This window comes from Miniopterus natalensis, chromosome 22 (genome assembly GCF_054644295.1).
Source record: "Miniopterus natalensis isolate mMinNat1 chromosome 22, mMinNat1.hap1, whole genome shotgun sequence".
Classification (NCBI taxonomy): Eukaryota; Metazoa; Chordata; class Mammalia; order Chiroptera; family Miniopteridae; genus Miniopterus; species Miniopterus natalensis.
Window position 1 is genome coordinate 3680470 of NC_142102.1, and position 25762 is coordinate 3706231.

At 53.3% G+C, this 25762-nt stretch overlaps 1 protein-coding gene across 1 annotated transcript in view; it reads left to right on the forward strand.

Annotated features, from left to right (window-relative positions):
* The window catches only part of IGF1R (insulin like growth factor 1 receptor), a 202930-nt gene that overhangs the window by 15392 nt on the left and 161776 nt on the right, over positions 1 to 25762 (forward strand). The window contains exon 2 of the mRNA XM_016200615.2: positions 21083 to 21628. Coding sequence (XP_016056101.1) covers positions 21083 to 21628 — 546 coding nt within the window. The remainder of the gene's footprint in view (positions 1 to 21082; positions 21629 to 25762) is intronic.

The window sequence follows — 25762 nt, forward strand, 5'->3', positions numbered from 1 at the left end:
GCTTAATTTTCCTTAGGAAGAATTTCACAAGTGCTCGGCTGAGCTTATTTCCTCTCTGGGGATATAAACACATCTCCCTCCCTTGAGTTCCTCCGTTTCCCTCAGAGGGGACCGTGTGGATCCCAGGAAAGCCCGGGTGTCTGGGAGTCATTCACATGCTAGTATGAACGGCGTAACCCCTGCACTCTGCTACCCCAGGGGACACCGGGTCACTAGGGGTCGTGTCGTCTCTGGGGCAGAAGCAGATCTGCCCGGTCAAGGGTTGAGGAGTGGGATCGGGAGTCATATTTCCAGCCCAAATTTAGGAGACAGAATCTGAAAAGCGTGAATCTATTTATCCAGAAAGACTAATGAAAATATTTGAAATGGAGAGGGGGGTAAGTTGAGAATCTGTGGCCCATGTAGGTTGAGGGCTGCTTGCGGGCGGGATGGGAGTCCCCAGAGCCAGGCTTCGGTCACGGGCAGGAAGCCAGACACAGAAGCGTCATCTGATTAGTAAACATTTTTGCTGGTGAACCGCCTTCTAGGAAGATGCTGCTCCCTCAGGTGGCACAGGGCCCTGCCCCCCAGAATCAGGACTCGGGCTTGGTCCTGCGTCAGGAGGTGTTTCCAAGGGAAATGCGTTCTGAATCCAAACCGCTTACTCCACCGACGTAATGAAACAGTTCCGAGTAAGTGATGGTTACTTTTCTGAGAAGAACTCTCTCAGGAGGAAGAGTCCGTTCCTTTGGTTGAACATGTATTCCTTGAGGCCAGTCGGCGCATGAAAAGATTCTCGAGATCATGAGCCGCTCGGGAAACGCACGTCAAAACTTCGCAGCCATTGGGGTGGCGATTATCAAAAACTGAGAGTAGCAAGTGTTGGCACGGAGGTGAGGACATTGGGGCCCTCGTGGCTGCTGATGGGAACGTAGATGCAGGCGCCGTGTGGCAGGTCCTCAAGAAGATTAGAACACAGAACTGCCATCGGGTCCAGCAGCCCTGCTCTCGGAGGATTCACTCCAAAGGACGGAAAGCCGGGAGGCGGGTAGATCTTTGCACGCCCCTGCTGACGGCAGCAAGGAATGATTTGCAACCGCCAGAAGCGGAAGCAGCCCACGTGTCCATCGGTGGATGAACGATTGAACGAAACGTGGTCCAGAGCCGGGGAATAGCACGGGGCCTTGAGAAGGAAGGAGGGTCTGCCGTTCCCTGCAACGTGGATAAACCCTGAGGACGTTACGCTACGTGAGAGAAGCCAGTCACACACACACACAAATATTGTATGATTCCAGTTATATGAGGTTCCCAGAGGAGTTGAATTCATAGAGACAGAACATAGAATGGTGGTTGCCAGGGGCTGAGGGTGTTTAATGGAGACAGTGAATGACCTGAATGCCACTGAACTGTACACTTAAAAATAGTTAGAATGGGGCCCCTGGCCAGTGTGGCTCGGCTGGGCCACGTCCTGTGCACCAAAAGGTCGCTGGTTCGATTCCCAATCCGGGCACGTGCCTCGGTTTTGGGCCTGATCCCTGGTAGGGTGCGTGCAGGAGGCAGCCGACCGATGTTCTGCTCTCACATCGATGTTTCTCTCTCCAAAAAAAAAAAAAAAAAATCAATAAAGAAAATGGGTGAAATGGGAAGTCTTGTGTTTATTTCACCACAGCTACACTTATGTCTTGACTGGTCCAACTGTGCGTATGCACCATGTGAGGCGGGGAGGGAGACCGATGTAAGACTAGCCCCTGCGGGTGGCGGCCGCGGTGTCGCAGATGTCAGGGAGCGCCGGGGCTGGCGGGCACGCGAGATCAGGGGAGGCCTCACCGGGCGGCCTGGATGGCGGCTGAGTCACCAGGGACGGGTTTGTTTTCCATAATGAGAGCCTCGCAGATCACGCTTTCTTTTCAGGGAAAGCGAGTCAGGAGTCAGGCTCACGTGCCCACGCCCAGTCACAAATGAAATTTATTCCTAAGCAGCCATGAGACGTGTAATTGCCTTTTCATTCTCTTACGTTTCCAGGAGAGAGGCTTGTTTAGCTGTTTGCCTCCCTCGCCGATGAGACTGGAAGTCTTTCATTTGTTTGGACAGCTCAATTTTTTTTTTTTTACTGCAGACGGACTCCCCCGTTGCAGAGGGAGCCCCGAAGGAGAGGCATTGACCTCTGTAGGCATCGCAGACGCTTTGCCAAAGAAGAAACCGAGGTTCTGAGAGCCCAGGGAATGTGCTGCCTGTCTGTCTGTCCCAGGCCAGGTCTGTCTGTCCACCCTTCTAGCAGCTCTACTCTGGGGCTGGTTCTTTGCATTAAGTTTTCACCCAGGAGGCAGGGCTCAGGCCTGGACCTGCTGGATTCCGAAGAGACTGGGAGGTAGCTGAGCCTGTCTGGCTGTGAGCGGCTTTCTCTCCGCCCCGCTCGGAGCAGCAGCTTTTGTTGGTCTGGGCCCCGTGGGAGGAAGCCGGCTGCCAACAGCTCCTCTGGGTCTGGAAGTTGGACTGGCATTTTCCCCGACGTCGGAAGCAGGCCCGTGACCGAGCTTGTCTAACCCTGGGCAGGAAGTGTTGCCGCGTGACCGGAGGGAGGTGCGCCCCTACCCCGGGCTGGGGATGCCTCTTACCGAGCCTTAGACACGGACTCCAGACGTTCATTGCTCCCAGTTCTGGAGTCGGGAAGCCCAGGGCCAGGGTGGTGGCAGATCTGGTTTGCAGATGGCCATCTTCCTGTTTTGTTTTTTGATATTTTATTTTTTTTTATTGATTTGAGCGGGGGGGACATCGATTGGTTGCCTCCTGCATGCTCCCCAACCAGGGATTGAACCTGTAGCCTGGGCATGTGCCCTGACCGGGAATGGAACCTGCAGCCTTGTGGTGCACAGGGTGACGCTCAGCCACCTTACCTAAACCTGATCACCTCCCGAGGCCCCACCTTCATACCACCCCGCTGGGGGCGAGGGCTTCAGCGTATGAATTTGGGGGAGACCCAGAGGCGCAGTCGATAAGGATGGAGCGATGTTCTGTAGCCAGGGCTTCTGTTTGTCGTAGAGACGTTCTTGGCCGATTTTGAGAGCTGGCTACAGATTCATTTTGCAAAAATGAAGTGGGATCCAGTCCCTAAAAGAACATGTTCCCAAGATGGCGCATCTGCCTTCAGACGCTCTGGCCAAACGCTTGGAGTGTGGCGTTTGCCTTCTGGACGCCCCATTGCTGTCCTCACAGTGACGCTGCTGGAGAGGGACACCGTGACTGGGAGGCCCCACAGGGCCCCATCTCCCCATTTGTGGGTAAAGAAGTTGCTGTTTTTATTTATTTTTTATTATATCTTTATTGATTTCAGAGGAAGGAAGGGAGAGGGAGAGAGAGAGAAACGTCAATGGTAAGAGAGTCATTGATCGGCTGCCTCCTGCCTGCCCCACACTGGGGATCGTGCCCGCAACCTGGGCATGTGCCCTGACCGGGAATCGAACCGCGATCTCCTGGATCCTAGGTCGATGCTCAACCGCTGAGCTACTCCCGGCCCAGCAGAAGCTGCTGTTTTTAAATTCTGCAGTAGCTCTGGGGGGGAACATGCACCAGGATGGCTTTCCTTTGAGCGTTTGGAAGCCTCGCTTCTCGGTGCATGAGCCTGTGGCGTGGACGGAACTCAGTGCGAAGGCGCTGATGTAACCTGCCAGGGTCTGTTGTGCCAACCTGACGCTGCCATCAGTGGGTTGGGGGATCCAGCGACCAGGACAGACCTGCCTGTGCAGCTGCTTTAGGAGCTCGGCGGGCCTTTCTCAGCGAGCGCGGAGGCTGGGGCGCTCGGTGGTCGTTGCCCGTAAGCGTGGAGTGTTCCCACGTCCCGCTTGCTGTTTGGAATCTGACCCCGCTGTTAGGTGGTTTTGTTTCTGTTCACAGCTGAGTTCTAAGCCGGGTGGGATTTAGCGACGAGTCACTCCCCTGACGGTAAAACCGGTATCGATCAAGCCTTCCTGTTAATCCCATGAGCAGGTTAGAGACGGATGAGCCGGTCTCGGGGCTTCTGCGACCCAGGATCCCTGCGTGTGGGCGGCCGGGTGCTCCCTCGGACGCAGTTAGCTCTGTCTGTCTGCCGATGCAAAACCCTCAGGGGCGTTTGTCATGCTTCTCGGAGTCCCCGTGCCTGGGAACGGGGCACATTTAAACGAAGGGGGTGCAGCCCACGCGAGGTTTGCTCCCTGAGCTCCCCCTTTGCATGGTCAGTGAACCCGTGCCAGGAGAAGTCATGGTCCTTTTACTGCTCCCCTGCCTCTGAACCGAAGGCCAGTTTGTCACCTTTTCCTAGTCTCGGGCAGAATATTGCCCTGTGGGTCCCGTGGACGGGGCTGCCATGGATTCTGACCCACTGATGGGCAGAGAAAGGTTGAGGGTTAGATGTCTGGGCCGTGTGCCGGGACCCTGGGGCCCTCCCCGGCCCTGGCAGCTCAGGCCCCCGACTGCCAGGAGGGCAGAGGGTGAGGCCCTCACACCCGCCTCCCCTCAGCCGCCTCAGTGCCCTTGCCAGGTAGGTGTGGAAGCGGACAGGTGCCCACTCAGGGCTGTGCAGCCAGCTTCGTGTCCCAGCTTCTAGTCCCTAGCGTGGCCCCAAGGCTGGCCACCTGGCATGGAAGCCACACGGGGCTCACAGGGGCGCTCGGGCTCCTGGCAGGGGCAGTGGGTCATGCTCACTCTCTCCAGCTTTCTCTCTGATGCCGGGCCTGGCCTGGCCAGGGTGCCCGCGAGGGCCTGGCCTGGGCCTGGGGTGTGGGGAGCAGGCTTTGGCGTTGGTTTTACCGCAGAGTAAAAGAGGCAGCTACGCAGAGCAGGGGCCCAGGGGATGCTGGGCTGAGCCGGGTGGGGAGAAGCTGGTTTTGTAGCTGCTGAAGATGGACAAACTGGAGTGTCCGGGCCTGCGGGAGGTAGATGGGTGTGTAAAAAGGAGCCCCAGCCTTCAGAGCTGCCAGTGTTAGTGAGAAGATCAGGTGCGCACAGCCGCCGGCCCAGGAGCAGACGCCTCTGTGGATAAGAACAGAAAGCGCAGGCGGAATCCGGGGAGAGACTGTAATGCCCAGTGCGATCCCGGAGGCCTCCTGGAGGAGGTGTTGGAGAATCGGGATTTTGATCAGTTCGGGAGTGGGCTGAGTTCAGGCCTTGAAATACACGGGGTGGGCTTGAAGTAAAGCTGGAGAGGAGGGTTTGTTGAGATAGTTGTGGGGGGTGAGGCTGGGGGTAAGTTGGGGATGGTTTTGGGGGTCTCAGAGGCCAGGCTAAGGGATGTGGCTGTTTCCTTAGGGCAAAAAAAAGAGGTTATGAAAGACTGGTTGGTTTTCTTATTGTACTAAGTTAAAGCAACACCCTGGAGGCTACCAGGCTTCGTGAAATAACCCAGAGCCTTTTTGGGGAGATGGCGGTGAGCGTCTCGTGATGAGATGGAGAGAAGGCGGGGGCCAGGGGTCCTGTGTGGCTCCCCTCGTATACCCCAGTGCGTTAACGCTCCCTATTTCTGCTGTATTTGCCTGTATTTGTTCTGGCATATTTACTTCAGAGGGACACCTGGAAAAGCCTCCCAAATGGTCACCTCTTCTACGAGTGGGTAGAAATAACTTACTTCCCTTCTTCTTTTTTCTTTGCTTTCCACCCCAGATCAACATTTTTTAAAAGGCTGCCATCCAGTATATCGTGCTGGTAGAGGTGATGGATTTCATTTCTATAGCAGATAATGGGGAATATTTTATAAGCTGTGGTAGCTTTTTTTTTTTTTTTTAAATATATCTTTATTGATTTCAGAGAGAGGAAAGGAGAGGGAGAGAGAGATAGAAACATCAATGATGAGAGAGTCATCGATCGGCTGCAGCCCGCAACCCGGGCGTGTGCCCTGACTGGGAATCGAACCCCGATCGCCTGGGTCCTAGGTCGACGCTCAACCGCTGAGCCACGCCCGGCCGGGCATGTGGCAGCTTTTTAATTTTATTTAATTGACTTTTAGAGAGAGAGAGAGAGAAACATTGATTGGTTTTTCTACTTAGTTGTGCATCATTGGTTGCTTCTTGTATGTGCCCTGACCAGGGATCAAACCCCAAACCTTGGCCTCTTGGGACAGTGCTCTGACCGCCTGAGTTGCCCAGCCAGGGCCTCCGGTAGCTTTCTGGTGTTGAGATTCTTAGGACTTAGGAAGGGGGAGAAGTTTCTGATTGAGCTGCACTGTTGTCCCCTTGATCGGCGTAATAACCTCCGTGCGGACATTTGTGGGGTGCCTGGTGTTGACGCAAATGCAGCCTTTGCGAGGGAGCCCTGCCCTGTTGCTAGAGCTCCGTTGGAAACGGGGGGGCTGGAATGAGAGCTGTGACCCCCTCCAAAGCGCAGGTTGAAAGTGGTCCTGTGGGCCTCACGTAGAATCTTCCCCGACCACTGTTTCTAACCTCCCATCAGGTGTTTTGAATGTGAAATGTTCAAGGCCCCCAGTCCCTTGAGGGTCCAGCCTTGGGAAGGACTGCGGAGGCTAAACTTGGGGACAGGCCCCGTGGAAGCTGGGAGCCGTCTCGGCCCCTCCTCAGCAGCATCTTAAACAAAACCCCATTTGTGGAGCCTTTAATTATGGGGGCAAGGTATGCATGGGGGTTGCGGCCAGAAGGCTGGGGGCTTACGTACTGGTTAATTTTCCCTGGCCTTTCGGTCTCAAGCCTCGGCCCTTTCAAGATTCAGAAAATAACGCAAGATGCCTAAGATTTCTCGAATTCCTGGCCTGGGAGACTTGACGCCATAAAAGAGCCCGGCCATTTCAGCATTGGCCATTTCCCTGGCTCCCGGTTCAGAGCTCCCAGGATTTGTAATGCCTGGAGCCCCTTACCCACACGCACACCCGCCCCCCTTTAAAAGCATCCATTGAAAGAAAAAAATAAATAGCCAGATCCCCGTCTCAGAAGGTTTGCTTCCCGTTGTCATACTTGAGCGCTGAAAAATGGCTTTGCAAGTGGAGGCTCTTGTTCGGGCCATTGCAAAGGAATTCTTACGCCCTTTCTGTTCGGACGGGCTGTATGGAGGCGAGAAGTTCAAAGAGCTTCACTTTTCATCGGCCCAGGGGGGCGCAGGCCGAATCCTAAGCTCTCTCAGCTCTGTGGTGCGACCACGGGTGTGATCCAGGCGACCGCGAGGTGGCCGGCCACTTGCAGCAATGCCAGTCGTCTCCCTCCCGGCGTCAAGGTTTATTTTTAAAAGATTGGCTCGGGTGCGAATGCTACTTTATGGATATAAAAAAGTGGGAATGCCGGTGATTCCCGCAACAAGAAAATGATGGGATGTTGGGCTCTAGCTTTTCCCACCAGCGCTTTCCACAGAAGAAAGGTGCGGGTCAGCCCCGGCGTCCATCCCTGGCTCCGATGCTCCCCAGCTCGATTTTTCTCTTGAAAACCCCGGTCTCCTGGGTAAGAAAAATTCTGACATTTGAGAAACAGGAAAACCTTTTTCCGCCTCAAAGGGGTGATGTCTCGGCCACTCAGGTGGTTCTGATTGCGTCAGCTAATGATTCGGGTCCCCGTATCATTCCATCTGGGGCGCATGGGTCCCCCGTGTCCCGGTGCCTGAGAGCTGGCGACGCCTGACCTGGGACTTCGTGAGAATTAACACGCGTCTCTGGGCGGGGTCTTCATGTCTGGCCCCCATTGTGCAGCCCGGTCACTAGTCTTCGGAGGGGTGTGGTCCCAGTGTCACCAGGACGCACGCGGAGGGGCTGTTGCCAGTTTTCCCAGGGGTTGCTGTTGGTTAATGGACACGCTGCTGGTGGGCCAGCCCTTCTCCTGGGGTGTTTTCTGGATGCTCTGAGTCAGAGACACGTCTTTCTCTTCTGTCCTTCTGCAGTTGCCCATCCAGTGGGGGAAAACAGCTCTCTCAGCCTTAGCTGTTTTTTTTGGGGGGGGGGGAGGCTTTCTTAAGAGTAAAAATTGACGGGAGAGAACCCAAATCAGCATCATCACATTAAAATATTCACGCTCAGAGTAATTTGCTAGATATTTGGGGAGCCCCAAAGACAGCGTGGATGGCCTCAGGTGGTTCCTGACGGGGGGGTAACTTTGTAATTAATTAACTAGTTAATTCAATTAATAAACGCAGAAGGGCCTTTAACTCTTAGTGGCTTTAACAAGCCATTCTTGGGAACACGTGTGTTTGTGACGGGTCGCCTCCTCTGTAAGAGGCCAACCGGAGGGCTCAGGTAGCCCTGAGAATTGAGTTGACAGTCAGGCGCACATACGCAAACCTAACAGTGTCACATGTTCGACCTGCCTTAAGGCGGTGCCCCCCTGTGATGGACAGGGGACCTCAATTACGGTCACATTTGCCTGTCACCTTGTACTACAACTGTTATGTCCATTGCGTCTTTCAAATTGTTAATAGTAATAAACGGTTATTATGGAAAATTTAGACAATGCCGTTAGGAAAAAAGTAAAATAAAAACCGTCTTTAGCCCATCGGCCGAGAGGCAGCCGTTGTTAATATTTCGTTGTATTTTCCCGAGGCCTTTCGCGGTGGGTGACTGTTTAGGTTCCTGATTAACTCGGTGGGCCGACATCACAGTTAGCATTTTTCCTCTCTAAATTCAAGGGAGAGAATTTTACGCTTCTCTTTATGTGCCATCTTCTCCGGATTTCGCTATCAGGTTTGTACACACGTTGTAAAATGAATTAAACCGACTCTCCTTTTACCTTCTCTGGAACAGTTTATATAGATGGTGAGACGCTGTCTTTTGAAGGTTTGAAAAAAACTCACTCGTTAAACAGTTGGAGGCCGGCGCTTTTAAAAATGGGTAATTCTGGTGACAACTTAGAAAATTTCCATGGGTATTGATCTGTTTGGCTTTCTGGGTTTTTAAAACCAATTTCGGTTAAGTTAAAAATTTCCAACAAGTCAGCATCATCACATTAAAATACTCACGCTCAGAGTAATTTGCTGGATATTTGGGGAGCCCCTAAGACAGCATGGATGGCCTCAGGTGGTTCCTGGCTGCAGAGGTGGAGGTGACGCTGGGACACTGTCTGGCTCAGTGTAACTTGGAAATTCTGTGTATGGCTCTGAGTTAGACCCACACCAAGCCGGTACTTGAATTTAGGGTCTTTCCCGGATGTCACCTGAGTGATTGTTTGGTATCTGTGACCATGAGGCGCTTGGGTGAAGGAAGCAGGGAAAAACACCGTGATTTCTGTCACATCATTGAAAATCAATTCGGGACGTCCACAGTGTCCTCGTGGTCTTTCTTTTGAGCTTAGGCGGTTTTCCGTGTGGAGAGGTCCCTGCCCTTCAGGAGGGTGTCCGGCTGTGGGTCTGTCCAGGGGCTGGACTGATGAGTGACAGGATGGGAGTGTGAGCAGGGCCTGCCACTGTCCCTTTTGGTGGGGATCTGGTTTGTTTTTGAGCAACTTCCATCTCACAAATCCTACCAGGATTCTCATCGACCCAGGCGATCTGAGCTGTTTTCCAGGAGGGGCCGGGAGTGTTTGGGGGGCGGAGGGGGGACCTCAGGGGATTCCTGCTGGGTGAGCTGGCTCCACTCCACGGGGCCCAAGGCCACCAACTTTCACAGTGAAGGAATATTCGTGCTCTTGCATTTTTTTTTCCTCCTTTATGGGGAGGAGTGTCAAATGTAATTATAAGAAGAGTCTTTTTCTTTAAATAGTTGGATCAGAAATGTTGGAGGTTTAATTGAAGATCTTGTCTATAGTTTTACACTTTCCTTAGGGACACAGAAAAGAGTATCTTTCTCTGGCTTGCTTTTTAAATTTATATTTAATGTCTTATTTGGGTCTCCCATGCAATAAGGGATGATAGCACTTCACTTGTCTTGCTGTGCACTGTGCTCAGAGGAGGCTCCTCTCCCCGGAGCTGATTAGCCTCTCGTGTCCACGACCTCTCCGCCTACCAGTGTATCCAGCACGGACACCAGGCCCCACGGACGACCTGGTACTGGGCTGATTGGTTTTTCTCTCTCTCTCCCACCATTGTTTATAGAGGCCCTTGAAGAGCAGGGAACATGTTCTTTGTTTCCCGAGGGTCTGACAAAGTGCCCGGCACATAGTAGGTGCTCATTAAAACAGGCGGCTGTGGGTGGCCAAGGAGATCTGATGAGCTGGGACGTGGGACTTAGAAAAAATGCCTTTTCAAGGATACACGCCCCGGCGATTCCTCAAGGGATCTGGCTGTTTCTGCTAAGGTTCAAAAAGCGAAGTGTTCCCTTCAGCAGACCAAGCCTTTCTCCATCTGGGGTCAGCCAGGTCTGTTGGGTCCCCTCCACCGTCCCGGATTTGGGGGCCTTTCCCGCTCAGAAGGCGGGGAGGTTCCTGGTGCGCCCCCAAGGCCTCTGCCCGGGGGTCGTGCGCCCACGTGGGCACCGCCTCGCTGCCTTCGGTGGTTGAGGGATGAGGTCATCGTAGCTCAGCCTTGTCTAATACACAACAGTTTCGTTTGTGGAGGAAACCGTTGGCCTGTCGAAGTCCTTGAGATGTGAGGCACGTCACAAATTGCAATCAAGCGGGCACCGTCTCGTGTAAGTACATCTGACAGGCCAGTTCCACAGGCACGTCTCATTAGTCACAGTTGGATGGCAGGGTTTATTGTTTAAAGTTTTTGGGTGCATTTTTTTGTTAAAAGTAGGGAAAGGGAGCCTCTGTATGGAAACCAAATGGTCTCAGAGGCCAAGAACGGCTCGGAGGCGTGGCCCTGTTGAAACCCGACGTCACTCCCCATCCCTTGAGCTCTGTCCCTGCTGGTCTCTGGGACGTGGAGACAGACGCTGGTGGAACCTGCTGTTCACAATATCGAGAGGCAGTGAGATGCGGGTGTTGTGACCGCCTGGCCGGCCTGGGTCCCCGGGACAGCCCAGGGCGCTGTTGAGGCTGCTCCGAGCAGTGTCTGCACCCCCCAGCGGCCTATCTGCACCACCCCCCCCCGGTGGCCTAGCTGAGCCACACGCTTTGCTCCTTCACAGACGGCACTGCCCAACCTTGCAGCCAGTTGTTAAGTCACTTTGGGTGCATTGACGGCTTCAGAAAGTCACAACTTCAGGAAAAGTCCCCATCGGGGGAAAAAGGTAAGGCAGCGATGTCCTAGCGAGACAGCCGCTGCCTGAGAGATGCAAGTTTTGAGGACACAAATTCAATGTCATCGACAACTTGTAATTTTGATCGTGAACAGCAGCAGCTCCCACGGCCTCCGCGATGGATCTTAAATGTGCTTCGCACGGCTGGAGGGGTGTTTTATTGTCGCCTTGTTTATCGTAATATGCCCCCTACTCTGCTTGTGTCTTACTGTAGGTCTTTTTAAAATGTTTTTTAATGGGGGGAGCAGATGAGTGTAAACGATATCCAGAAGTTGGAAATAGGGGGGGAAAAAACTCCAGAACCCCAGCATGTTCAGCCAGGTCTGTCCAGGTCGCAGCGAGACGTCAGCTGGCAGCCCCCGAGCTGTGCTTTCTTAAATAGTAGTTAATCCTGAGCTCAGCCTCGGCGCAGATCTTTTCATGGCTTTCTGACGGTTTTACAAACATAAGTAAAGCTTATCCAGATGAGGGCACGGAACTCTCTTTCTTAAAAGGAGCAAAATTTGGCCACTGGGATGCTCCCGTTTGGAGAATAGCAAGGAAAGGGGCGGTCAGAGGAGACCCTGCGTGTGCAAGATCACGCCTGGGGTTTGGCCCCCGCATATGCGGGGTGCGCCCCACCCAGCGCCAATATTTAGTGACTGGTTTTGGAGGAATGATGTCGCCCCCACCCCCCGATCCCGAGCTTCAGGATGTTTGGGAGCCCGTGTGAGGAGGTGGGCCCCGGGCCGTAAACTCCACGTATGTGTCTCCCTGGCCTCCAAATGTGAGCTCTTCCCTCCATGAATTTTTCATGGCTCCGATTTGGCCCTGCCACTCGGCATCTAATTGGGTGCCATTTAACATAATTCGAAAATTGCAGATTGATTTTAAAAAATATCTTAGGCCAAGTGTAACGAGGATGGTCCATTTTATGGGCCCCAATCACATTCCAGAGCGAAATGGAAACCGGTTTTCGATGATTTTAATTTATCTGTTTCTCTGTCGCGCCATCTGATGTCTACCCGAGGATCAGATTTCACCAGATTGAACATCGGAAGGTCGGTTTCCAGCGTGTCAGAATCCCATGGAACTTTCCAGTCGGCTTCTAAGAAGCAGGGGCCTGTGCTTGAATTCCACCACGCTTTCCGGGAAGGGAATGGAAATGGTTGGGGGCACAGGAGCCTGGCAGAGGTGTGCTGTGCTTTTCGGAACCCCCAGGAATTGCCCCCCAGGTCCTTGCTGGGGCCGTGCTGGGGGTTAAGGCCCCTGTGGGGGCCCCATCCACAGCTCTCTGATCGCTGGGCCCCTGGTCCCCTCCTGGGTGTCCCTCTGACGCACTGTGTGTCTGCCTCAGACCATGCCTGTGTTCGCTGATTATCTGCCCAGGTCTCTCCAAAAATGCCTGGGCCCCGAAGGGTGCTCCCAAATGACCGAGGGAGATGGGTGGGGGGCAGGATGTTGGATTGTGGATTCCAGCCCTGGCCCAAGTTCACAGTGTCCCATTGTGCGGTTCTCTCCTGCTTTCGTCACACACTGTCACCTGGGTGTGTTACTCTTCCTTCCTGCGTGTACCATCTTGCAGCATCGGCACACGTGGGAATAGCATTGTAACCCTATTTTGGGGGGCCGAGGGTCACCTCTGTGGGGTGTGCCTCCGCCTTCTAGGGACACCTCTGCACGGCAGCCTGAGACCAGGGCTCTCGTTTCCACCCTGCCACCAGCTAGTGGGGAATTTTGCGAAAGTCACCTAATCTCGCTAGCCCTCAGTGTACTCATCTGTGAAATGGCATTACCGACACTTCAGGCTCAAGACCCCTGGATTAGTGATTTGGGACTCAGAAGGCCATAGATGGGCTTCTCAGGACCCCCTTGACATCGAATCTGAGCTGTTTGTGTTGTTTTGGAGAAGTGGCCCGGCTTTATCAGACTCCCCGAGCGACCCAGGACCTAAGAAGGAGGCCGGGACGGGCCTCAGGGGCGCTGTCCCCCCCTCAGCAGCACGCGTGTCGGGGCGGCCCCCTCTGCGCAGTGCCCGGCGACTGTGGCTCGCCCAGATGTCACTACCAAGTAAACAGAAACCCGGCCCGTGTTGGCGAAATTAAATCGCTCTGGAAAAAAAAAAAAAAAATCAATGTTAGTGAAATTAAGTCACTTGCTCTTAAAAGCAAAATGGAATTTCAGTTTTTCATATTCATTGGGCTATTTCCTCCCTGTAGATCGCTTACGGTTCTGTCTGTCTGTTGTTGGTGTCCGTTGCAGGGGGCGGCAGCTCTGGACAGAGGCTTTTAGATGCCCCAGTTGGGGACCCAGGGGTTAGTCACAGGCTGATTCACCAGAAAGCACTCATCCAAAGTATTAGCATCGATTTGCTGCAGGAGGGGACCTTGCACAGTTGAAAGATGATTCCGAAGGCACGTTAGGACCTTCCCATACCCTCGGGCCATCAGGGGTGTCCCTCACCATGTCCCGGCCAGAAGGGTCCAGGGGGAGCCGCGTGGGTAATCAGCAGACCCTGGCTGATAGATTCTTAATCAGTGGTCCAGCCAGGGTGTGGGAGGACTGGGGCCACCTCCGAGGGTGCCCCTCGATCGCTCTTTCCTCCCACCTCCCACCACCATTTCAGGTCCCTGCTCCATCCTGGCTGTTACTTAGATGTTGTCTCTTTCTCTCTCTTCTTTTCAAGTATGGACACAGGCCCAGTTTAGGGGCCTCTCCCCTGGCCCCTCACTCTACTAAGCTTCCCTTAGTATATGGTCCAAGACCACCGGGCTTTTTTTTTTTTTTTTTGGCAGTCGCATCACCCCATTATCACATACAGAAATTATACCCAATTAAATCTCCCAAGCCGTCTTCACACCTCCTACATTCGTGCATTTCTTTTTCTGCACCCCGAGTGTCCAAACACAATTTCCTCTCAACTGCCGTTCCAATCTGCTGATCTTTTTAGCTCTTGCCTCTGTTTTCCCCATGCATTTGCCATCTCTCCTGGAAACTTGTCACCCTTGAGTTAGATAAACATTTTATTTCTGCCATCGTTCAAGTAATTGATTAAAAAAAAAAAAAAAGTGAAATGTCAGGACTAGGAAAGAGCCCCGTGGCCTTCGCTAGAGACCTTCCGTGGGGATCCGAGTGGGTGGCAGTGGGTGGGCATAACCAAGGGGATCTAGTCTCTCTGCTCATTCATCCAAAAGGCCACCAGCCATTGGAACTGAGAACAATTAGCCTCAGAAGGCGCTTTTAAAATACAGAGACTTAGAGAGCATATTGGACTTTTGACATTTTAAGATCAGAAAGGAATTTGGAGTAACTGTCGGAGCGGGCAAAGTTGTTTTTTTGGAGACCCAGGAAAACACTTGGCGCTCCTCCATTGAAGCGAATAGAGCTTCATTCTGCACCCGCCTGTCTGGCTCCGGATCCTAGGTGGTGGGGGTGCTGGGGCTTGTGCCCCCTCCAGTCTTTGAATGAATTTCTGGGTCAAGTTTCCATGTCTTCTGTGGGGAGGCAGGATGTAAACATCTCCCCATATATGTAAGTTTTTCGACACATGTAGCATCTGATGAGAACCTTTCTGGCCCTTAGGGTATCTCTTTTTTGGCTATTTTTTAAAAATTGATTTTTAGAGGGAGTGGGGGGGGTTGCAGAGAGAGATTTGCTGTTTCGCTTACTGATGCATCACTGGTTGACTCTTGTATGTGCCCTGACCGGGGATTGAACCCTCAACCTTGGCCCATCGGGATGACGCTCTAACCTACTGAGCCACCCGGCCAGGGCCAGGGCCAGGGCCAGGGGCACACCTTATGTGTGCGTGAGCTGTTAGGTCCTGGTTACATGTATGGTTATATGCACGAGGTGGCTCTTGTGCGGGACGGTGCAGAACAGTTTGCACATAGAAAATTACGCTTCGTTTTTAATTTCTGTTCTCAGCGTCAGCCGTGTCAGGCAGTCACTTAATTCTCAGGATTGCCTTGAGTTCCCGAGCGTGCCAGGTGGTGGGGACTGTTGTCTGTGGGAGAGATAAATGCATATATATATATATATATACGCACAATGTAAACACATTCTCGTTGACACATGAAGATAAAAGGCTTAACATGAATTGTGTCTGTTTACACTTACACAGAAAATTCAACTCTAACAAATTCTACAATAGCGGTATCAGTGTTTGTTATCATAACATCATCTCCAGGCCCATCGCGGGCTTTTCGGGTAGTTGCCGTGTACCGAGGAGGCCGTGGGTGGAGAGCCAGCAGTGGCACTGTTTTCCCCGAGCACGGGGAGGGTGTGCTCAGGGCTCAGATGACCGACCGGGGGACAGGACTGCAGGCTCAGCAGCCACGGGGGGCTGGGGGGGGACAGGGGGGCACTGGGGACACTCCCTCTGCACCCCCGTTTCCCTTCTGCTTTGCACTGTTTCAAGCACAGTTTCTTTGGGTTGCCTGGGGATTTTCTGGTAAAGATCAGATTAAGATATACAGGTACATGGGCTTTACCTGTCGATACCTCACTGCAAATGGGGGGGGGGCAGATAAAGAGGGGGTGAGAAGGTTATTTTCTAGGGCAGTGGTTCTCGCTGGGTGGTGCCCAGACCGGCAAGATCCATACCACCAGGCGCTCAGAAATGCAAACTCTCAGGCCCCTGCACCCTGATTTAACCGGCCCTCCCATGGTCCTGAGGTCATATGCTCAGGATTTTAAAGACCTTTGTTACATCTGCTAAGTCAGGTTGACCCCCTAGGCGCTCCTAGTTTCAGCTCCTTTCTCAGTGTCTGTCCTGCTGTCGCTGTACCCCTGGGGCTCCCCTGAACTGCCACCGGTCACCCCAGGTGTGTGGCCCTCCCTTTGCCTGTCCCAGCTCCCCCCACCTGCTCATTCTCAGGGCCCCCTCCTCCGAGAAGTCTTCCCGATCCCTCCAGAGATGGGGAGTCATGGGGTCTTGCCGGGAAAGGTAATGTTACGTGTTTCCCCCTTTGTTGTATATTAGTAATATTTAGATCGAGGCTACAAAATGATGAATGTTTTTATTAATGTTTAATTTATGTAGTGGTATTGCCTACAGCTTATTTCTGTGGACACGGACACAGGCACCTACCCGATCTGGGACAACTTGGGTAGGACAGGTCTTCACAGGTGAGCAGGGAAAGGAAACGAGGCCCACAGGTGGGATGTGCCCCCCGAGGGCAGGAGCCAGCAAGGAGCGCTCAGGGACTCAGACCCGCGTCGCCCCATCTTTCCTTGGCCGGGACCCACGATCGCTTGGTGAAGCTGCAATTGATTTTCTCTCAGAGCTCTCCAGATTTTCAGACGTGCGGCTTTGGGGGGTTTCTCAGTCGGAGGCTTTTCATTGGCCCTTTTCATCTTAGCCGTTCTTAGGGATTTATTTGCCAAATATACATAGTTTTGTTTCTGCCGCTCACTGAAGCCCCCCAGAGCAGAAATTCTGCCTTTTGATGTTTTAAAAAATGCCTAGGAATTTTGGAGAGCGCTATCCCTCCCAACTGAAGGGGTTTATGTGACGTAGTATCTTTGGGGAAGTGAATTCTACCCCCCCCAGACCCCCCCTACCTGCCTGATCCCCTCCCAGGGGGCCTGGCATGGGCCCCAGGCCACCCCTGCCTCCCACGCTCCTCGCTCCCCTGTCCCCCGCCTCCTGGCATTGGCGGTCCTCCATCTCCCCGCTCCCTGGCGCTGGGCCTGCTGTCCAGGCCACTGTTGCTCCCTTCCCTCTGCTCCTGCCCAGCCCGAGGCCACACACTCCAGTGCCTCTCCCAGGGGTTTCTGAGTTTTTAAAATACAGGGTGTCCCCAAAAACATGTATACACACTTTAACAGCTGACAGCTCAATTGATAATTCTTTTCAGCCGGACTAAGCCCTGAACAAAGTAAATTCACCCTAAAATGCCTACTGGAAGTTTGAAAACGCAGTTGAAGTACAAACACTGCCTTTAAAATTATTCAAAGTGTGTATACTTTTTTTTTGGGGGGGGAGACGCTTTAACACCCGATAACTCACTTAATTTTCACTTCTTCTCAGGTTTAACTGATTTGAAATGATAGGTGAAGCCAGGCTAAGCTCTGAACGAAGAAAATTTATCCACTAGACTTTTTTTTTAATGGGGGTGCATAAAAAGATAAAATTCACAGTAGAAAACAGGCAACAGTCGAGGGAGGGGGGGCCTGGTTATGGAAGGAACAGGCTCGGGAGCTGGAGCCAAGAGGACTATTTCCCCACCTTTCTTAGGGGGGTTTTAACATGAACACATGTAAGTTGGTGTGCAGTGTGCTGATGAGGCACATGTATGCGTCGCAGAATCGTTACAGTAAGGGCCGTGGACACCTTCCCCGCCCATCAGCACGGTGGTTTTGTGTGTGGGGCGGTAACATTAAAGATCCACCGTCTCCGCAGCTTTTAAATACCCAGGGTGGTTGCCCAGCCGGGCGTGGCTCAGCGGTTGAGCATCGACCTAGGATCCAGGAGATAGGGGTTCGATTCCCGGTCAGGGCACAGGCCCGGGTTGCGGGCTCCAGCCGACCAATGACTCTCATCATTGATGTTTCTCTCTCTCTCCCTCTCCCTTCCTCTCTCTGAAATCAATAAAAGATATATTAAAAAAATAATAATAATAAGTACCCAGTGTTGTTGATACAGTCACCGGGCTGTGTGTTAGGTCCCAGATATTTCATGCTATAGGTGGGAGTTTGTGCCCTTTCACCACCATCTCCCTGTTTCCCCGAGCCCCTGGCGGCCACCATCCTGTTTCTGTGAATTCGGCTTTTTGGGTTTCACGTGTCAAGTGAGAACGGTATTTGTTTTCCTGTCCGATCGCTTAGTAAAGCTGCCGTTGATTTTAGTCTGATGCCCAAGAGGGCTTATGGCTGCTCGGGGTTCAGGCGGTGCGAGGGGAGAGAACCAGGAGCGACTGCTTTGGTTCCTGGCGTGAGCAGTTTGGAGACTGGGGGTGTCACGGACCAAAATATGGGAGCCTGGGAGGTGGAGCGGGGGTGTGGGAGGAGATGAGCTAATAGTGGAGCTGTGGAGAAGACAGGCAGGCCCGCAGCCTCAGAGCCCAGGCGACTCTGGGCCGGTAACATGAACTCGGAACCACCCGGTGTGTGGGTGGCCCAGGAAGCCAGTTGTCTGGGTGACGTGCCAGGGGCCAGCGTTTCAAGGTCCAGTAGAAGAGAGGTCAGCGGGCGTGTGGCATCCGAGTGGCCCAGGGCGGGGAGCAATGTCAGACGACTCCGGGAGGGTCAGGCAGCCCGGGGACAGGGAACCTCGCTGGCTGTGATGATGTCATTGGCGGCTTTGCTGGGCGCTCTTCGGGAGCATGACTGGGGCACCGGCTCAGCTGGAGCGGGTTGCAGGTGGCCAGTTGGTGGGGATGCTGAGAGCTGGGAATGTCCGCGAGCCCCGTGTCAAGTATGTGACCTTAGATGGCTGACTCGACTTCTCCAAGTCTCTTTCCGCACCTGCCCGGTGGTGACGATATTACGAGGTGTGAGATATTGTTGAGACCAGCCACCGCCCCAGCACAGCCTCTGTCGGGCCTCTGGGTGTCCGCTGAGTGCCGATTTCTCCCCTTCTCTGTCCTAGAGGAGCTTCGGGTCCCCGAGCTTTGCCCACCTCTCAGCCCTTGGGTCCCTCCACTTCTCCCCCTCCCCTCACTGCCTCTGTCCAGGTCCCCTCTGTAGCTAGAACCCCCAAAGGACCCCTCTTTTCCTTTCCCTGTGCACCCCACTTTGGCCCTGCCATGCACTCGGCCACCAGATTAGCTTCCAGAAGGACTGGAGCCTCGAGAGGGCCTGGCTCCTGCGAGTCCTCAGCCCCCCCCCCCCCCCTCGTGCACCTTATTGCCTTCGCTCCTGCAGACTCATTTCCTCCCCCCATCGACTGTCAGATCTGCTGTCTCTCGAACCTATTTTGTTCTGCCTTGTGTCTGGCTGCTGGAGTGTTATGCCCAGTTTTATTTTTTTTAGTTTTTATTTATTGATTTGAGAGAGAGGGAAACATCAACTTGCTGTTTCACTTATTTATAAATCGTTGGTTGATTCTTACGTGTGCCCTGACCTGGGATCAAACCTACCACCTTGGTGTGAGGGGTCGATGCCCTAACCAACTGCACTACCCGGCCAGGGCCATTACGCCCAGTTTTAAGTCCCACCCCCTTCGTGAGCCAGCACGTGTGGAATTCCCTGGGCTCTTGGGATTTGCTCCCCGGCTCCCCCTTGTCTGTCCTGCTTAAGTTCAGCTCCCACCTGGCGTGGACGTGCAGTGCCCACCCCCTGTGTACCCCCTGCCTCGGATCACTGTTGTTTACCGTGGGTCTTAGCTCCTGGCCTTCACTATGATCCCCCTGGGAAGCTTGGCAGCTCCTACAGTGTCCCATGGGCGGGGGGTGTCACAAATTAATGAATTTCATCAATCAGAAAACTTTATCAGAGAAGCTTTAGTGGTAGGCTTGGGGATTACTAAATCCTAAGAAAGGAGAGTAACCAAGGTGTTTTTTTTTTTTGCATGTGTGCGTGTCTGGAGTTTTAAAAATAAAACAGAGTGTTCCAGTTTTGAGGCCATTTTACCTAAAGCCTTTAAAATCTGCCAAGGTCCTGCCTAGCCGGGCGTGGCTCAGCGGTTGAACGTTGACCTAGGATCCAGGAGATCGGGGTTCGATTCCCGGTTAGGGCACAGGCCCGGGTTGTGGGCTGCAGCCGATCAATGACTCTCTCATCGATGTTTCTATCTCTCTCTCTCCCTGTCTCTGAAATCAATAAAGATATATATATATATTTTTTTATTTTTTTTTTAAATATATCTTTATTGATTTCAGAGAGAGGAAAGGAGAGGGAGAGAGAGAGACACATCAATGATGAGAGAGTCATTGATCAAGCCCACAACCCAGGCATGTGCCCTGACTGGGAATCGAACCCTGATCGCCTGGATCCTAGGTCGACGCTCAACCGCTGAGCCACCCCGGCTGGTCAAGATATATTTAAAAAAAAACAAAAATAAATAAAAATCTGCCAGGTCGTTGGCCCATCGATTCCCATCTAGGAATTTATCTTGAGAGAATAGTCTTGGATATCTGCTGAGAATGTTCACTAGGGTGTTGTTTTATGATGGAAAAAACGGGAGGTAACCTAGATGTCCAACAATAGGGGATTGGTTGAAGAAAAGGGAAAGACCTCATAGTGCATACTCATGCCCTGGAGTTACTGTTTCTTTCTTAAAAATGATGATTTAGAAGGATATCTGTTGACTTGCTCAACTGTTCCATGAAGGAGGTATGTTTGAAAACGCTTTATTATTGTCTGTTTCCCTTTCCCTTATTTGTAGAGAAAGTGTAATCGGTATCGGTAGTGTTCACAGCGATTATCGTTGGCTGTTGAGATTGTTGATGATTTTTATGATCTTTTTGCTATTGTCCTGCCTTTTAATAGGAAGCTTCCTTGATTAAAGTGGGGATTGTGTACCCCGTTTAAAGACCTGCATCCCCGCGACATTGGGCAGGACGCCGGGCCCATGTCAGAGGGTAACGGGACACGCGGGTGCATGCTGCTTTGGGTCCGTGCTTCCCAAATCACGGGAAAGGGAATTCCGCAGTGTGGACTCTACTGCTTGGTGTCTTCGGGGCTGGACTCAGTAGGACGTTGTTGACACTCCGGCTGCTGAGCTTTTTGTTCCCTGATTGGGAGCTGGCGCCCTGCAGAGGGATGGGGAGCTGGGGATCCCGCCGGCCTGGATCGCGCCCTCGACTCTTGCGTGTGCTCCTGGGGGACCCTGAACTCTTAAGCTGTGGTTTGCATGTTAATAGGATGGAGTCGGTGAGCGTGTTGCTCAGGGTAGGCATTTCCCAAATGCCAGCTGACCGGTCGCCTACCCCGATAGCCAACCTGCAGCCACACCTAATGGTCGTCTGCAGCGCAGCGATGGTCTCATTTCTTACCAATCACACAGGTCTCCTGAAAACAGACAGTATTGTGGGTTGGAAAATGGTTTCTGAAATGACTTCCTTTTGACTCACGTCCCGCCCCCGCCCTCTTGTGTCCCCTCAGTCTGCGGCCCCGGCATCGACATCCGCAATGACTACCAGCAGCTGAGGCGCCTGGAGAACTGCACGGTGATCGAGGGCTACCTGCACATCCTGCTCATCTCCAAGGCGGAGGACTATCGCAGCTACCGCTTCCCCAAGCTCACGGTCATCACCGAGTACCTGCTGCTGTTCCGCGTGGCCGGCCTCGAGAGCCTGGGCGACCTGTTCCCCAACCTCACGGTCATCCGCGGCTGGAAGCTCTTCTACAACTACGCCCTGGTCATCTTCGAGATGACCAACCTCAAGGACATCGGGCTTTACAACCTGAGGAACATCACCCGGGGCGCCATCCGCATCGAGAAGAATGCCGACCTCTGCTATCTGTCCACCGTGGACTGGTCCCTGATCCTGGACGCCGTGTCCAACAACTACGTCGCGGGGAACAAGTCCCCGAAGGAGTGCGGGGACCTGTGCCCAGGGGCGCTGGAGGGGAAGCCCACGTGCGAGAGGACCACCATCAACAACGAATACAACTACCGATGCTGGACCGCGAATCACTGCCAGAAAAGTAAGAGTGAGTGGCCGCAGCTCTCCTCTTCCCCCCTCCTTTCCTGCCCCTCTGCCTCGCCCTCCCCTCTCTCCCCAGCACAGGGCTTGCACTGCGGGTGGGGTTGTCTTGCATTTAGGCCACGGCCTGCCTGCCGTGGAAGTGGGGGTCTTGGGTGGCTTTCTGTAGCTCCTGGGGACTCAAGGAATGCAGGACAGTAGCAGCTGGAGGCCACCGTGGCTGCCGTCAAGACCGTGCAAATCAGATGGGTGGGGGCGGTTAGAGAGCACGGAGGGCCTAAAAGGTGATGGAAAAAGAATTAAATTCAAAAGAAAAGACCATTCAAATCACATGCTGGAAATAATGCCCCGCCCTTCTGGGCTAGAAACCTGCTGACCCCTGATGGGAAAGGTGACGCTGTGCGCCCGGAGGTGCCTAAGCCCTTACACGCCAACTCTTTCATCCTTTGCGTGAAAGGGTATATTTTGGTACGGCAGGCCCTCCTTAGCTTGAATACAGTCGGAAGATAGTTGAATAAAGGGAAAGCAAAGACGCGCTTCACCCCCTGTGAAACCGGTGACCTCCACCTGCCTTTGGTCCTTAAAGATGCCTGTCCGATGCTTAGGTGTCCTGATATATGATGAGCCCCTGGCCAGGAGCCCCGAGGTCAGGCTGTACCTGCAGGGGGCTGTTGAATGAGGTGCATTTGTACCCCTGGGCTTCCATTTCCTTTTACCCCTTTCCTGAAAAGTTATGCAAATCTTACAGAACGACTTCAGTGAAAAAACTTTTGAAATGTGATCCTTGCTCTTGGGGGTGAGATGGGGGCATTTTGAAGCTCCCCGTGTATTTATCTGCAGTAAGCTTATTTTTCCCCCCCTCGACTGTAACGGAACTGGCCTTATTGCCATCAACACCTTGAGAGCCAGGTTATTCGGTGTTAAAACGCCACTCTGGTTCTCTGCCTTACTGCTTTCAGCAATGTTGAGCTGTATTGGCCAAGAAGGTTCCGCTCACTGGTTGGAAGCCAGTGTGGTAGCTAAAAATAGCTATTATTAATGGTTGGCCCAGTTAAAGACCCAAGGAGCCCAAGTACTCTGGCTACTCCTGAAGAGCGAAGAAATCCCACATTGGTAGGCTTGCCTTGTAACGTAAACAAATCAAAGGCCAGACCCCACAGGTGGCCATTAAGGTAAGGATGCTTTCTTGGACCCAGCCCAGACTTCCACGCTCTGTGTCATTCGATCAGTGCGCCCAGGAACGTTTGGTGAGTCAGGTAAGGGGGTCCCTTTGGCTGCTGCCGGGACTCGAAGAGCTGAGAACGCCACCTGGCCACTCGAAGGATCCCTGTTGGCCAGGGTTGGAGGTAGGCACTGTGCGAAAGTCACGTTGATGAATTACAACTGTGCTCTAATCACGAGGTTACCCACCGGTTGGAGAAAACAACAGAAAATATTTTTAAATAGTTTCTTGACATTTAAAAACAATGTTGTTCTAAAAGAAAAAGGTGGCATCCAGGGAGGCATCCCATGTACTGGGAAGAACACATGGGATGCTGTCGGGATGAGGCCAGGGTGACCTTGACCCGCCAGCCCTCCCGGGCTGGACCTGGGCATCTTTAGAATGCTCCTAAGGCAGTCCCAGTGGATACCGACTTTGGTCTCACTGTGGATTTTTGGCTGTTTCAGACCAGCTGCTGGTTGATGAAGCCTGGAGCAGAACCAAGGCCTGAGTTCAGGGTCCACTGGAAATGAGCAAATAATTTAAGGTGGCTGGTCCTCAGTCTCTCCATGTGCAGAATGGGCTAGATCCTGCCTTCCTCGTAGGGCCGTTGGAAGATTATAAGGAGGCAGAGGAAAAAGGGATGGGGGTTAGAAATTGGGCCCTGCTGCCGGTTCGGCTCATGTGGACAGGCCTGTGGGCTGGACACTGGCTTCTCAAGGCCACACTCTGTAGCCTTTGCTTCGGCCAGTTGTCTCTGTCCTGCCGACTCTCTGTGATTTCACAGCGGAGTATTTATTTAAAATTAATAACAGCATTTAGGGAAACTGTCTTCCCTTCACCTTGTCCTGAAACTCATAGATGAATTGGAATTCTTTCCCTTTGCCCAGATTCCCTTCAGCCCTGCGCTGACCAGCGTGGCAGCCACTGGCCACATGTGGCTTATTGCACGTGGCTTATCCAAATGGAAGCTCCCTCCAAAGGGATTTCAAAGACATAATGTGGGGGAAGAAATGAGTTATCTCTAATATTTTTTATACTGACTACCTGTTGAAATGATAATATTTTGGATACTTTAATAATGCAAAGAAATGCCACCTATTTCTTTGAACTGTTTAATGTGGTTATGAGACAATTTGAAATTAGGGATGGGGCTCCCGGTTGCTTTCCGTTGGAAAGTCCTGCTGTAGAGCCTTCCTTCGAAGGCCACGGGTTCCTCCCCACACCACCTCTCTGGCTGAGCCCTGGGCGCTATGATATCCCTACACCTCTCCAGCCAAAAGGCTTAGGAGTCGTTCAAAGAGCCTGGTGAGGGGCGTTGAGTCTGGACAGAAGGTCTGCCTTGAGGTCAACATAAGCACTGAGATGGCCACGTAAAAAAAAAATTAAGCAGAGAAGAACCCCACTCAGTTCCTCTTTACAGGGCTGGCTGCAGAAATAGAGAGGACACCTGCGGAGAGACGTCAAGGGTGTGTGTGCAATTTTTGACCCGATGGAGAAACATTCGGTTATGTAGCGCAGATACCTGCGTCCTCGCCTTGTGACATCAGTTCTCGCTCTTTCCCTGCTCCCGTTCCTTGGCGCATCTTTAGCAGACGGGGGTTGCTGGAGCTCCGTCCGAGGCCCTCTTTCCACGATTCTCGTTCCCCCGACTGCCCCATCCCCTGGGGCCTCTCCGCCTGTCCTTCCCGCCTGAGCCCGCTTCCCGCGTCTTCTCCACCCAGCGCCATGTGCAGGTCCCTATGCAGGGGACCGTGGGCGCGTCGGAGTCTGTGGCCTCCCCTGTCTCCACACGGCCAGCCTCTCATTTACCTCGGTTCCCTCTCTGGATGGGCAGCATTTGGTTCCCCTCGGTCCCGCGTCCGAAGCTTGGGCGTCACTAGGCTGTTTCCTTCCCCAGCTGGACGCCAAGCCCTTTCCATCGGAACAGCTCCTCTCACCCGCCCTCCCCGGTTCCCCTCTGCCTGTGTGCTGACCCGGGCTTCCCGCAGCCTCCCTGCGTCTCTGCGTCGGCCCAGTGACCCTCCCCAGCGCCCTGACCACTAGGCTCCCCTATGCGAAGCACCGTAGCGTGAGCACCTGGCACATCATGCGGCCCCTTGGTCTTCTGCTCCTGTAGCCCCTGGAACCAGCTGGGCCACACACCCGGCTACTTGCCCCCCATCTCTGCCAGCAGTGTCCTTGGCCCCTGATGGTGCTCCCCCATGCTGACCAGCCGGCCACCGCCCTCTGGGCAGACTTCGTGGCCATTGGGCTGACCTCCAGCCTCGCCTTCTCCACCCAGAGCCTTTAGGACTTTGCAGGCGGCAGCGTACCTGGCAGCCGCCCTCCTCGCACCGCTGAGTAAATCCTGGGCGTGCCCTCAGCCCTTGGAGGGCATGGCTGTCACCCCAGGGGCCAGCGTGGCACCTGCTTTGTGCAAAATTAATTGTCAGGAAGATACACTCCCCTCCCACTCCCGTGAGCAGAGAACAGTGTGTAACAACAGTGCCGAGCGAGCCAGAAGACTCGGGGATTGTGAAATAAGGTGTTTCTGGGGTAATTTTCACGGTCATTGCTCCCCAGGAGCCCTGTCACCACCACCGTCTCCACCTCTCAACTGGCAGGGGAGATGGGTCCTGGATGGTCGCTCCTTTCTCCCCTGCTCTTGTCAGCAGGATCCAAGGCCAAGGATGATGCAGGGATAGGAAAATCATCTTAGAAGTTGAGGCTTGGCCCGTGGCGTGTTCATTGCCTTGTGCAGCGGGTGTTTGCTGAAGGCCAGCCGTGTACCCGGAGGGCCGGGAGGCCTCCTGTTGGTGGAGGTTCTCTCGCTTCCTGGTGGATTTGCCCAAGTGGTACCTGCTGTTTGCTTGCCTTGGGCGCTTTCTGGTACTTAGTTTCTTGTATGGACCTGACTCCACCCCTCTCCCTCAAAATAATCCAGTGCTTTTC